At 43.6% G+C, this 15,301-nt stretch overlaps 1 protein-coding gene across 1 annotated transcript in view; it reads left to right on the plus strand.

Annotated features, from left to right (window-relative positions):
* Positions 1-15,301, plus strand: part of PARP14 (poly(ADP-ribose) polymerase family member 14) — a 133,875-nt gene that overhangs the window by 51,653 nt on the left and 66,921 nt on the right. The window contains 2 exon segments of the mRNA XM_030210876.1: positions 6,484-6,744; positions 8,387-8,623. Of these exon segments, the coding sequence (XP_030066736.1) occupies positions 6,484-6,744; positions 8,387-8,623 (498 nt within the window).

The raw sequence follows: 15,301 nt of genomic DNA on the forward strand, positions 1-15,301 counted from the left end.
CTGCAGTGGGAATCGAACTCAGTTCCCCAGGATCAAAGTCCAGTGCACTACCCACTAGGCTACTCTTCCACTCCTTGGGATTCCAGAATCTTGCTATTCTTTGGGGTTCTACATGGAATGTTGCTACTCTTTGAGATTGTGCATAGAATCTTGTTAATGGCACTTGATATGCCACCTTTCTGAGGTTTTTGCAACTACCTTCAAAGCGGTTTACATATATTCAGGTACTTATTTTGTACCTGGGGCAATGGAGGGTTAAGTGACTTGCCCAGAGTCACAAGGAGCTGCAGTGGGAATTGAACTCAGTTTCCCAGGTCAAAGTTTACTGCACTAACCACTCATAATTGTCTTAGTTTACAAAACATCTTTTGAACCACTATATTAAGTTGTGCTTCAAAGCGGAATCCAATAAAACTCCCCAAACTCTGGGAACAGTTTCAATTTTAAATCTCGTACCATCAAACAATTGCATAGAAGCTGGAATAACATCTCTCTTTAGGCCAAACCATAAAATCTTTGTTTTATCAGTATTAAGTTTTAATCTGTTCCATATTCACTGCTATAAACTGATCCATATTCAAATTAATATCCATCTAAGAGTTGTCATTATCAATGTGGGCTATCAAAATGTGTTATTTTACCAGTAACTCGTGCTATTTTAGCACAGGTCCCATTTTATGCACCGAGACCTAGCTACTAATAACTGGGGTTAACAATTAAAATATCACGTCTTAACGGTAGCCGATGTTGATAACTTCCTTCCTAAGTGCTATTTTGTAAATATGTGCATATCTTACTGTCACGAAATGCCTAGCACCCGCCTGGGGTTACCCTGCAGCCACCTGAAGGGTCTGCCCAGCATTGGCACAGCCTCACCTGCACTTGGGCTCATACTCTATACTAGCACCTTCCACCCACTGATTGGGTCCCGCTTGCCTCTGGGCTAGTCTTCCACTCTCAGGTTATTCCCCGGTGACTTTTTGGACACTGGGGGTCACACTCCAGGGGTCCCATACTTCCTAGAAAGCACCCACAGACCCAAAAATATGAACCAGGATTCTTAGTCGGTCCTGGACAGCAGAGTCAATAAACTAAATAAGGTTTATTGTCACAGAACTTGAACAGTGAACAGAAAAAGGTGAAATCAAATTCAAACAGGAAATAGCAATAGGCAAAAACATCCTTCTCCTCCAATTCGATAGGTCCAGTGCATTCGACATAATATATTACTGAGATTACTAGATAAAATTTGGGATTGGTGGAAACATACTTTGCTGGATCAAGGGCTTCCTAACCACAAGAACATACCAAGTAAAATCAAGCTCAAACATATCACCACCGTGGAAAGCAGACTGTGGAGTACCGCAAGGATCACCGCTATCACCGATACTCTTCAACCTAATAATGACCCCACTAGCCAAGACCTTATCCAACCAAGGCGAACCCTTCCATATATGCAGACGATGTTATAATATACATTCCATACAATACCATACTGACAGAAATCACCAACAAAATCAAGCTCAGCCTGAACATCATGGACTCGTGGGCAAATGCATTTCAATTAAAACTCAGTAAAGAAAAAACCCATTGCCTCATCCTCTCATCCTAACACAGTGCGGACAACCCCACAAGTATCAACACTCCTGACTACACCCTTCCTATATCAGACAGCCTGAAAATCCTCGGCGTTACAATAGACCGCAACTTAACACTAGAGAACCAAGTGGCATTCACAACAGAGAAAATGTTCTACTCAATGTGGAAACTCAAACGCTTGAAACAATTCTTCCCGAGGGAAACATTTCGCAACTTGATACAATCAATGGTGCTAAGCCACGTAGACTACTGCAATGGAATTTATGCAAGATGCAAAGAGCAAACCTTAAAGAAACTCCAGACCGTTCAAAACACGGCAGCTAGGCTTATATTTGAAAAAATGCGATTTGAAAGTTCAAAACCCCTCCGAGAAAAACTACATTTGCTCCCAATCAAAGAATGCATTGCTTTCAAAATCTGCACCCTGGTCCACAAAATTATCTATGGTGAAGCCCCAGGATACATGATAGACTTGATCAACCTACCAACTAGAAACATCAGAATCAACACGATCACTACCTAAGCTGTAAAGGACTTAAATACAAATCGACTTACGCATCCAACTTTTCCTATATAAGCACACAACTGTGGAACGCATTACCAAAAGCCTTGAAAATGACGTACAACCACCTAAACTTACGGAAATCACTAAAAACCAACCATTTCAAAAAGGCATACCCTACCGATCCAACTTAGATGCCTAGGTGGGAAAATGTGGGATACAAATGCAATAAATAAATAATCCCTGCAACACAACAAAACTAAAGTACGTAATGGACAAAACTCAACTCTTCCGTTGTATGTTTCCCTAATGTGGCTATGCCTCATGAACTTTATCTTACCACTACATCACTTTGTATTTGTTCTCACCGGAGTCTGCAAACGCATCTCCGGTACTGGAGTCTGCAAACGCATCTCCGGTACTATATAAGCCACATTGAGCCTACAAATAGGTGGGGCAATGTGGGATACAAATGTAATAAATAAATAAAATAAATAAATCAGCAAGCAATAACAGGTAACTGAATATGAATCAATTATAAAACTATGTAAACATTTGTTTACTACTTGGTTGTAGTACCCGGAGAGGTCAGGAAATGTAGCTGCTCACAGGTTATAAAATATAACTGCTCACAGAGCCTCAGTAAAGAGATCTTTCTCTTTCCACTCCCTGGCTAAGACTAGGGAACATCCAGTACCTTCAAGCTAGATTTGAAGTCCAAGGCCAATCGGAGCCCAGGGCATCAATTTTGAAAGTAGCTGCCCAGTGGTACTGCAGATTGCCTTTCCATAAGCTGAAACTGGAAGAGAGTCTTTTTCTGCAACTGCTTTAACTCAAAACAAGCGCCATCTGCTGACCAATTAGGAGAAATACACTTCGTGAAATAATACAGTTTTCAGGCTCAGAAACCCACTGTTTTGTCACACATAGTACATATTTCACAGGTGGGGGAGCATATGGCAGAGTCTAGGTAACTTGTAGAATACTATGTTAATGTGCATACAGTGGGGGAAATAAGTATTTGATCCCTTGCTGATTTTGTAAGTGTGCCCACTGACAAAGACATGAGCAGCCCATAATTGAAGGGTAGGTTATTGGTAACAGTGAGAGATAGCACATCACAAATTAAATCCGGAAAATCACATTGTGGAAAGTATATGAATTTATTTGCATTCTGCAGAGGGAAATAAGTATTTGATCCCCCAACAACCAGTAAGAGATCTGGCCCCTACAGACCAGGTAGATGCTCCAAATCAACTCGTTACCTGCATGACAGACAGCTGTCGGCAATGGTCACCTGTATGAAAGACATCTGTCCACAGACTCAGTGAATCAGTCAGACTCTAACCTCTACAAAATGGCCAAGAGCAAGGAGCTGTCTAAGGATGTCAGGGACAAGATCATACACCTGCACAAGGCTGGAATGGGCTACAAAACCATCAGTAAGACGCTGGGCGAGAAGGAGACAACTGTTGGTGCCATAGTAAGAAAATGGAAGAAGTACAAAATGACTGTCAATCGACAAAGATCTGGGGCTCCACGCAAAATCTCACCTCGTGGGGTATCCTTGATCATGAGGAAGGTTAGAAATCAGCCTACAACTACAAGGGGGGAACTTGTCAATGATCTCAAGGCAGCTGGGACCACTGTCACCACGAAAACCATTGGTAACACATTACGACATAACGGATTGCAATCCTGCAGTGCCCGCAAGGTCCCCCTGCTCCGGAAGGCACATGTGACGGCCCGTCTGAAGTTTGCCAGTGAACACCTGGATGATGCCGAGAGTGATTGGGCGAAGGTGCTGTGGTCAGATGAGACAAAAATTGAGCTCTTTGGCATGAACTCAACTCGCCGTGTTTGGAGGAAGAGAAATGCTGCCTATGACCCAAAGAACACCGTCCCCACTGTCAAGCATGGAGGTGGAAATGTTATGTTTTGGGGGTGTTTCTCTGCTAAGGGCACAGGACTACTTCACCGCATCAATGGGAGAATGGATGGGGCCATGTACCGTACAATTCTGAGTGACAACCTCCTTCCCTCCGCCAGGGCCTTAAAAATGGGTCGTGGCTGGGTCTTCCAGCACGACAATGACCCAAAACATACAGCCAAGGCAACAAAGGAGTGGCTCAGGAAGAAGCACATTAGGGTCATGGAGTGGCCTAGCCAGTCACCAGACCTTAATCCCATTGAAAACTTATGGAGGGAGCTGAAGCTGCGAGTTGCCAAGCGACAGCCCAGAACTCTTAATGATTTAGAGATGATCTGCAAAGAGGAGTGGACCAAAATTCCTCCTGACATGTGTGCAAACCTCATCATCAACTACAGAAGACGTCTGACCGCTGTGCTTGCCAACAAGGGTTTTGCCACCAAGTATTAGGTCTTGTTTGCCAGAGGGATCAAATACTTATTTCCCTCTGCAGAATGCAAATAAATTCATATACTTTCCACAATGTGATTTTCCGGATTTAATTTGTGATGTGCTATCTCTCACTGTTACCAATAACCTACCCTTCAATTATGGGCTGCTCATGTCTTTGTCAGTGGGCACACTTACAAAATCAGCAAGGGATCAAATACTTATTTCCCCCACTGTATCTCCAGCAATTAGGTATGAGCACTTATGCTAGCTCTGTGGCTGGTGTAAGTGTTCACACCTAAACGCATATGCACATATATAACCTAATTACACTAGTATTCTACAAAGAAAAGTAGACACATGTTAGAAATGGAAGTCAAGGTCCTGTTAAAGATAATCTTGATTTACAAAATATTTCTGATATTCTAGAACAATCTTCGGACATAATAGTGAACAGAGCTACAGTCATTGTATCGCTCGTTTTTGAGCAAGACTATAATACTATCTTAAGACTTTACTTTAAAAACCTTAAGTCGCAATTTTATGGTGCTAAGGTTTGGGTATATCCTGACGTTACTAAGTCAACTCAGCAAAAAAGGAAGCAATTTCTTTCTTTAAAACAAAATACAATTGATATTGGTGCTTCCTTTTTTCTTGCATATCCGTGCAAATGTGTGGTCAAGCTGGCTCAAACAAAATATACATTCTTTTCACCGGAACAGCTAAAAGTGTTTATAGAGATGAAGAAAGTGAAGTGAAAAGTAATGAAGCACTGGTTAATAACAGCCTATGCCTATGAGATTATTCTTTTTTTTGATCTTCTCTAACTCTTTTCTCTCTCATATCACTATTGTGGTCTAAGAAAGGCTGTAAAATATTATTCTGTATAAATGCACCAATAGATATTTTTCTTTAGAGTGTTAAATACTTTGTTAGTATGAATGGAACATTATTCTCTTATATTAATTTTTGCCTGTATTTCTTTACAAGGTAGACACACTTCCCTTTATGGAATTGGTGCCCTGTTATAGAATGGCCCCCCCTAAATGCCTTTGTTTATCAAAGTACATAAGCAGAAGATTCTAAATTATACTTCCTTCTTCGTAAGAACAAAGCTCTCAGCTGGCAATATGCTGATAAAGCTGTCACAAATTTTTGGAGCCCTCATTCTAGGTGTTCATTGCACTGCCATCATGACATCTGGCAACCTGGAAAATCCTTAATGAAACCAGTACATCAATTCTATATCCCAGCATTCTAGAGAGCCTACAGTCCTCATAACTTTCCCCAAATTTCCCTCCTCTTCCTCTTTTTGTCTCTTCCCCCCCCCCCCCCCATCTCCCGTTGTGGGTTCGTGGCAGGGTGCTATCTGTCATTGCTCTGACATGAGCTGGAATCTGTAATTTCTTTTCCTCATATGTCTCAGACTAAGGAATTCATTAAGTTTTTTTTTTTTTCTTATGTTATAGAACAGATATGTAAGGAAGTATCTGCTAGGTGATTAAAAGTCATTCTGGTAAATGTTGTTCATGAATTGTTGAAGTGTATGGAATAATAACAGAAACTGAAAGGTCTCTGTGCAGGAGAAACTGCATGCTGGTATGGACAAATCCTATATAATAATTCTCACCTCCAACATTCTGAGGCTGCCTGGAACCGTGGATCCCTTGGAGGTGGTCTGGAGTTGGAGTAGATAATAGTGACGTTACACAACTCACACCAGATTGGCCAGTTAGAAGGGAGAGCCATGATACAGGGAGCAGCGAATCAGCACAACACGGGGAATGCACAGCAGCAGGAACAGAAGCCTCTCTCACACAGACACTCTCACATACACTCTCTCAAACATACACACTCAGGAAAACCTTGCTAGCGCCCGTTTCCTTTCAAACAGAAACGGGCCTTTTTTACTAGTATCCCAGAAGTCTTTGCTGGTTCTCCACATTGCAGGCTGGCTTTTCCTACAGCAGTAAAACCTCACTCATGAACTATACCGTGTTATTTTTTTTTTCTCTCAAACCAGATGCTCAGGAAGTTTTGAAGAGAGAAAGCCATACACTAAAGAACAGTACTCTTCATGTGAGATCATTGTTAGAGGAATGCGTAAACCAGCCACAGACTACACCTTCGTTGTCGGTTTTGCTTGAGAACGTCCAAGAGAACTTCTCACAGGAGATGTTAACTATGCTGGTGGAGAACATTAGTAACTTAGAAGAAGACTGTTTCCAAACAGAGCTGATACCTGAAGTAAATGTTGCTGCTGTTACCTTCATGACACAGAATGGTAAGGGAAAGTAAACCAGTCACTTCACTTTTGTTATTAATTAATCAACCAAGATCTTCTGATCTGTTGAATCTGAACATAGTCCAGATGTTGTCATATTACGGCTTCCATGAAAGAATGTTGTAAAGGTGAGCAGATGGTGTGGATGGGCAGACTGGGTAGCCCATATGGTCTTTCCTGCTTCGGTGCTCTGTGTTTCTGTTGAAGACAATCGTCATCCTGAGGTCCATGATATTGGTTAGTAACCTCTGGGTCATGACACCAAGGTTAAACATCTTTGTTCCTTTCTCTTTTTTTTTTTTCTGCTTTTGAACCTCCAGTTTCCTCTTGTTCTTTCTATTTTCAACTCAGTCAGGACTAGGCTGGGATCTGATGTCATGATCCTGAATTCATACTGTAACCTAGTACCTCTCTTGTGCAGCCAAGGATAGAACAATCTCCTCCAGCCACAGGCTCCCGGTACAATGAAGAAATAGATGTCCACCAGTAACTTCAATCTTAAGGACATTTGTTCCATGCAGGTTTCTAGTACACAGTTCCAACAACAGCGTAGCACATACCAGGTTTCAATACAGGCTTCAGTCTGGGCTCTTTATCCAGTGCACAATAAACAGTAATTCAGTTCCCAAGACAAACAGTTCTTTCAGTTCATTGTCACAGTTCAGTCACCAAGCAGCAGTTTCTACCTTCTATCCTCTTTACCTTCAGGAGAGTTCAATACTTTAGGGACTCCCTCTGCCCAAGGAATTCCAGCCTGCTTCAGTACTTTAGGGACCTCCCTGCCCCCAAGGGTTTTCAGCCTGCAACTGCTTCTCTCCTTCTGCTTCTCTCTACTGAACTGAACTCCTGGGACTACTTCCCACCTGCCTAATCAATCCCTGGCTTCAGCTACCACAACCAATCATTCTCCTTCCATTAGCTTCCTCACACCCAAACCAGCTGAGTTGAGCATTAGACTAATGAGACCAATATGAGCTCCTGCACACAGGGTTTCCCAACTCTCTTTCCGCCTAGTGGCAGCCACTCTACACAACCTGTCAGCTTACACCCATGTCTTCCCTGATTGCAGCTAGGAGTCCAGTCCGGGTTCTTCATCTCCCCCTCTGGCTCCTTGCCTGCAATGCCTTCTGGGACTTGTATTTCAGACTGAAACTGCCTTAACCCAACTATCCTGGCGGTGACTTTATCACAATACCCTCAAGAATTTCCAGTTTTGTATTCCCTCATATTTAGTCAGTTCCTAAATCAGGCCATGAGGTGCAACCCTTGAGCTATCTGCATGATTTCCTCTGCCCCAGAAGCCATAAACTTCACTTCTGCAGCAGACCCTAGTAGTCCTGGGGAATGGAAGACTCAACCCTGGTATCAAACCAGGGTTATGTATATTTTTGGGAAACCACCTAGGTTTAGGTAGTATATAAAATTTTAAAATAAATTTTTATTTTTCTAAATTTTTTGATTTTTTTTCTTCGAAAGTGTATGTCTATATATAAATGTCATTTTCTCTGTCTTCACATTCTATTCTAAAATACTAATGAATTGAAGAAGTGTCCTGACCTGGACACCTCAGTTCTAACTTCTGCATCCTTTCTATAGTGGGACTGATTGTATTTATCTGCTGTCATTTTCTATGTACTTCCAGAAGCAGAAAAATTCCTTGCAAAATGTCCCCTCAGTTCCAGGATAAAACAGCTAAAAATCACTGCACGACCTCTTGAGGTGACAAAATGCATCAGAGTGGAAAACCTACCAGAAGGAGTACATAAAGAATACTTAATTTTCTACTTTGAAAGTCAAAAATGTGGAGGTGGATCAGTTTTGGATGTTACGATCTTACCTGATGAGAATGCAGCTGTCGTCACGTTTTTAGATCCAGAAGGTATTTAAGCATAAGTTACTGATATGAATGTCTTTTTCTTAGACAAAATTAACCAGCCTTGGGAGACTGCTAAACTGATACCTGTGATAGCACTATTATTTAGTAAGAGGGACATTTACTGACATGGAGGGGCATTTTTGATATGACATCTAAGTTGGACTTTGGACATTTTGCGGTTAACGTCCCAAATCCAAATAGGAAATAAAGCCATTTTTGAAACAGCAAAATGTCTATCTGTTTTGTTTTGTTCCCCCCCTCCCCCCCCCCAAAAAAAAACACCGCATGTAACATGTTTTTGTGCTATGTGTATTTATCTTTTTGGCCCATTTGCAAAACATGCAAAATCAAGGCATCCTTAGTAGACTGGCCACATAGACATCCCAGGAGAGCAGTGGAGCACCCTAGGGGGCACTGCAGTGAACTTCATATAAAAGTTCCCAGGTAAACATCTTACAGTTGCTCCCTTATCATAAGACCTCCAAAACCCTGTGTCCCCAACTGAACACTAATACAATAGCCCTTGCGGGTGAAGGCGTCATCTATATGTTGAGTACATTAGGGTTTTGGTGAGTTATGGAGGGCTCATGATTTCCACCACAAGTGTAACAGGTAGAGGGAAATATGGGCCTGGGTCCTGCACCAATCTTCTTGCTGTTCTAATAGACCTAGACATAACATCTGAAGCTGTCACGGAGGCTGGTAACTACTTTTGGGAGTGGGAATGGGAGGGTGTCGGTGATCAATGGAGAAGCAAGGGGGTCACCCCTGAATTCCTCCGGTGGTCGTTTAGTCATTTAGGGCACCTTTTTGTGCCTTATTCATCCTATAGACAGCGCTGCTTCGTACACGATACCTCTTTTAGCAGTTTATGTGCTGTTATTCATCTGACCCACAAGGCATTTTTTCTTCTTCAGATACTACTAGACCCCTGACGCAGGCCTCGCGGCCGAAACACGTCACGTGTCGGGTCAACCGTGTAGTTTTCAATAAAGACCTTGTTCAGGAAGACACTCGTGAGAGGACTTTTATTGGATCCACTGTTTGTTTTGCCTGTCTTTGGTTCCCCTGTGGAGAGCACACCTTCTGTGGGTGTTTGCTTTATTCATCCTATAAACAGATGTAGACTTTTTCGTTTTGTTCCATTATGGCTGTAAAATGTTCAAGTGTTAGGAGTGCCCTAATCCCGCCCCCAACAAGCCCCCTTGTGATTTGAACGCACTGCAGATGAATTGCATAGATATATGTCTGCAAAATAGATTTCGAAAATACCGATGTGGACATTTCGAGAAGAAATTCATTTAAATGCCGCTTTATGACACATTTATGACACATTTTTTTCTCTTTCGAAAGTGCCCCTCAAAGCGTGCTAACACTGATATTGTAAATCATCTGTCTTCGGGCCCATTGTCGAACTGTTAGTAAATGACCCTCTGTAATCCATATGCAGAACATAGTGGAAATCCAGGAACGTGTGAAACAGCTAATACAACTATATAGAGGTATGCAAAATAAGAAATACTAAAATGGCAAGCAAGCAGAGCAGGATGTTGGGATGTACCTTAAAGACAGGGAATAACAAATCCAATTATTTTTATATTTTTTCAACTGCTCTCCTATATTTCTGTTGAACTCTAGTAGTGTGTGGGGAAGGAGGAGGAGAGGGACCATTAGTGTGTGCTGGCTCCTATACCTCCTGCTTTTATAGCTTCTCTCAACCCCTCAACCTTGCCTATTATATTAGGGAAACAGGAAGACAGAAGGAGTAGGTGGGACAGTGGAATAGACAGGAGTAGTAGATGTGAAGAGGTAGAAGCAGAAGGGAGAAGTAAAAGTAGGAGCAGGTTGGGCAGTGGAGACGTGGTATGGGCTGGTGGCAGTGGGGTTGATTTACTAATGTTTAGTACCATTAACACACACTGATGCAAGTTATCTGCTTAGTTAGTAAATAAATGCCATTAACAATAATGGAGCACGTGTTTGTAGTTCTAGCCCTTAGATAGTAAGCCTTTTTGACCACGTAATTTTCATTATGTAGCTTCCCACTATTCCAGAACCTGTGGGATAGTTATGTTCATCAACCAGCAGGTGGAGATGGAGAGCTGAGACGTAACTCTCTTGGCTTCCAGGTCCATCTCCTCGGTGTTTTCTATCTCTTTAGGTGGACGGACACACTTTTCAGGTTCTGGTTCTGAGTGATTTGATTCTGGTCCAGTTGGTCAGCTGGTCCGCAGTTGAGCTTTTGCAGGTGGCTTAAGTCTGTAGAGTCATATCTGGAGGTCCTCAGATCTGTCTGTTGTGCCCCAGAAATTTACTTCTTCCTTCCCATCACCTTTCCCATGGAGCTCTCCTTTTCTAGCACAGAGAGAGAAAGAAAGAGGTTTATTGGAGAGTTTGGGACAGCGTATCTGTCCTGATTCTTTCTCATCTGGGATAAGACTTCTGGAGACTGTGAGCTTGGGGGGGTAGCAACCAGCAGTGGTAAACACAAGTGGTAAGTCTTTCTGAAGTTTGACTCGGAACTGCTTGGAGAGCTGTAAGTTCTGCTTGGTGCAGGAGAAGGATCCTGACTTGCTGCTCGGGACCACATTGTGCTGCGCTTGTGCCAGTCGGGGTGAATGGCAACTCCCATGGAGTCGTGGTGTGGAATCCACCGGCCGGTGTCAGGACATCGCATTGCGTGTAAGCCAGGAATCCTGTGGGACATGGGGGAAACGGTCGGCGGCAGTACATCTTCGGATTTGGCGCAGCATCCGAAAAAGTAACATAGTAGATGATGGCAGAAAAAGACCTGTACGGTCCATCCAGTCTGCCCAACAAGATAACTCATATGTGCTAATTTTGTGTATACCCTACTTTGATTTGTACCTGTGCTCTTCAGGGCACAGACCGTATAAGTCTGCCCAGCACTATCCCCTCTTCCCAACCACCTGCCCCTCCTCCCAACCACCGGCTCTGGCACAGACCGTATAAGTCTGCCCAGCACTATCCCCTCTTCCCAACCATCAGCCCTGCTTCCCAACCACCGGCTCTGGCACAGACCGTACAAGTCTGTCCAGCACTATCCCCGCCTCCCAACCACCAGTCCCGCTGCCCACCACCGGCTCTGGCACAGAACGTACAAGTCTGTCCAACACTATCCTTGCCTCCCAACCACCAGCCCCGCCTCCCGATCTTGACTAAGCTCCTGCGGATCCATTCCTTCGGCACAGGATTCCTTTATGCTTATCCCACGCATGTTTGAATTCCGTTACTGTTTTCATTTCCACCACCTCCCGCGGGAGGGCATTCCAAGCAACCACTACTCTCTCCGTGAAAAAATACTTCCTGACATTTTTCTTGAGTCTGCCCCCCTTCAATCTCATTTCATGTCCTCTCGTTCTACCACCTTCCCATCTCCGGAAAAGGTTCGTTGCTCGGGACCATATTGTGCTGCGCTTGTGCCAGTTGAGGGCTTCAGGCTCTCCAGCAGGGCTGGTGCGCAGTTTGAAGCAGTGGAGCGTGGGACTGGGCTCCATTTTGTCAGGGCCAACTGGCAGTGAGGAACAATCGCTGTCTGATCATGACAGCTGCTATTTCACAACCTCAGGGCCCAACAGAGCATTCAGCTGCGTCAGGATCTTTGTTTTCTCCTGAGTTTATATTGCTCTTACACCAGACCTATTTTCTGAAGTAACATAGTAGATGACGGCAGAAAAAGACCTGCACGGTCCATCCAGTCTGCCCAACAAGATAACTCATATGTGCTAATTTTGTGTATACCCTACTTTGATTTGTACCTGTGTTCTTCAGGGCACAGACCGTATAAGTCTGCCCAGCACTATCCCCGCCTCCCAACCACCAGCCCCGCCTCCCAACCACCGGCTCTGGCACAGACCGTATAAGTCTGCCCAGCACTATCCCCGCCTCCCACCACCGGCTCTGGCACAGACCGTATAAGTCTGCCCAGCACTATCCCTGCCTCCCAACCACCAGTCCCGCTTCCCTCCACCGGCTCTGGCACAGACCGTATAAGTCTTCCCAGCACTATCCCCGCCTCCCAACCACCAGCCCCGCCTCCCAATCTTGACTAAGCTCCTGAGGATCCCTTCCTTCTGCAAAGGATTCCTTTATGCTTATCCCACGCATGTTTGAATTCCGTTACCGTTTTCATTTCCACCACCTCCCGCGGGAGGGCATTCCAAGCATCCACTACTCTCTCTGTGAAAAAAATACTTCCTGACATTTTTCTTGAGTCTGCCCCCCTTCAATCTCATTTCATGTCCTCTTGTTCTACCACTTTTCCATCTCCGGAAAAGGTTTGTTTGCGGATTAATACGTTTCAAATATTTGAACGTCTGTATCATATCATAGGGACAGTCAGAGTTGCTGCCAAGTGCTCTTGCCCCAATGTTCCTCCGGTTCTTAAGAGATCTCATTTAGACCTCAAGGAGTGGACAGAGGAGGATCTCTCCTTCTCCCTCTTTATCTGATGTGGCCTCAATCTATTTAGAGGAGCCATCATTTAAGAAGCCGTTAGAGGAGTTAGTTTCATAAAGAAGAGCTCGGTACTCTTTTATTTCTGAGTCACTGGCAGGCAGTGCTTTTCATTGAGGAGTCTTCTGCTTCAGTGTCAGGCGTTTCATCTTTGTCCATCATGAGGGGGCTTAGAGGTCCTTCTAAGGCCTTCCCGATGCATCCTGAATTTCAGGACCTGATTATAGCAGAATGGGTCTCACTGGTCCCAGGACCGAGAGTGGGAAGAGCTGTGACTCGCCTCTACCCATTCATTCTGGAGGAGAAAGAGAAATTGCAGCTTCCCAGGATGGACTCCTTTGTTACGGTGGTGACTAAAAAGACCATCTTGCTGGTGGAAGGGGGCATTGCCCTAAAAGACCTACAGGATAGGAAGCTAGAAAGTTTGATGAAACAAGCCTTTGAAATGGCCTCTTTGGTCTTTCAAACGACAGTGTGCAGCTCGTTTGTGGCAAGAGCATACCGGCATAAAATAAATATCACAAACAATTAAACGGCCCCCCACAAAACCCAACAGGCATTCATTTCACTTCATTTAAGTATTTTACAGTTTCATTTTACAGGTACTGGGACTGTCTTTAGTGGGCTCACAATCTAAGTAGTACATTCAAAATCACCCCAGAAGTCTTCAAGGAAAGGCCTTACAAAAGAGAAAAGTTTTCAACTTCTTTTTAAACAAAGATAATGATGAGATCTGATGCAATGCAAAGCTAGAGAGAAGAGTATTCCACAAACCATGTCCAACAGCAACAAAAAAACGCATGAGAGCAAATGGCCTTTAAATGGACCTGATGAAGCAAGGGAACAACTAACAACCCCTGATTGTGAGATCGCAAAACCCTATTGGGACAGTACACCTACAATCCCTAAGTAATGCCACACTGGGGAAAGACCAAGGGTCCATCGAGCCTGGACCAAAGCCAAGGAACATCATCATGCAGTGCTTTAAAGACTAACAAAAGGATCTTAAACTCAATACATTGCACAATGGGCAACCAGTGTGACATCTGCAACTGAGTTGTAATGTGCTCCATCTTGCGAACACCTGTGAGTAACCGTGCAGCACAATTTTGTGCAACTTGTAAAGCCTGCAAAATTGTATGTGGAAGACCGCACAAAAGGGCATTACAGTAATCAAAATGGGGCAATACATAACTTTGCAGCACGGTGAAAAAATTGTCATCAGATAAAAAATTCTTAAGCCTAGATACCAACTGCAGCTTAAAAAAACACAGCCTAACCATTGCATCAGCCTGTTGCTTAAAAGATAGAGTGGCATCCAATAGGACCCCCAAACTACGAATAGTGGATGACACAGGAATAAAAACATAATTGAAGTAAAACCCAGAGAAAGGGCATTCCTCCGCAGACCAAGCCAACCACAAAACCTGTTTTTTAGCTATATTTAAGGCTAACCCATTGGCCTTCATCCAAGCTTGCACTGTCCGCAAGTAATTCTCAGCCAATTTAACATCATCTTCTACTACAGGAGGCACGACAAAAAAGAATTGCAAGTCATCAGCATAGAGACCGATAGCCAACCTCCAAGTTGGCCAACACCTTGCAAAGAGGAAACATAAACAAATTAAACAACAATGAAGACAGGCAAGAACCTTGCTGAATACCAGAAGTCGCCGCCAACCACTGGGAAACAGAAGACCACTGAACCACCTGAAAAGTGTGGTCTGTCAAAAATGAGCAAAACCAACCAAGGACCCGTCCAGAAATTCCAAATGACCGAAGACCCTGAAGTAATAAGCCATGATTGACAGTATCAAACGTAGCTGCAACATCCAAAAAAATCAAAGAGTACTTCTTACCATATTCAAAGCCAAATTGGATCTCATCCAAAAGTGTCTTCGTATTGTGCTTATTACGAAAACAAAGCTGATAAGGATTCGGTAAACAATGTTGCTCAATGAACTCAGATAGCTCAAACAGCACTAACTTCTCTGATACTTCTGCAATTGCCTTACTGCAGCCCTGGCCAGAGACAGATCTACTGTATGTCTTCCATCCCTGGCCCATGGTACTCCATATGTTGAAAAGGATCGCATTGCACTGGTGTTGAATAATTTTCATTGCCCCAGATTGGCTGCTGAGGCCGTGGTACATAGACCTGATTCGACTGCTAGACAGGAATCCTCTCCTCCTTATGCAGGTACA

The sequence above is a fragment of the Microcaecilia unicolor genome, chromosome 7, assembly GCF_901765095.1.
Source record: "Microcaecilia unicolor chromosome 7, aMicUni1.1, whole genome shotgun sequence".
Lineage (NCBI taxonomy): Eukaryota > Metazoa > Chordata > Amphibia > Gymnophiona > Siphonopidae > Microcaecilia > Microcaecilia unicolor.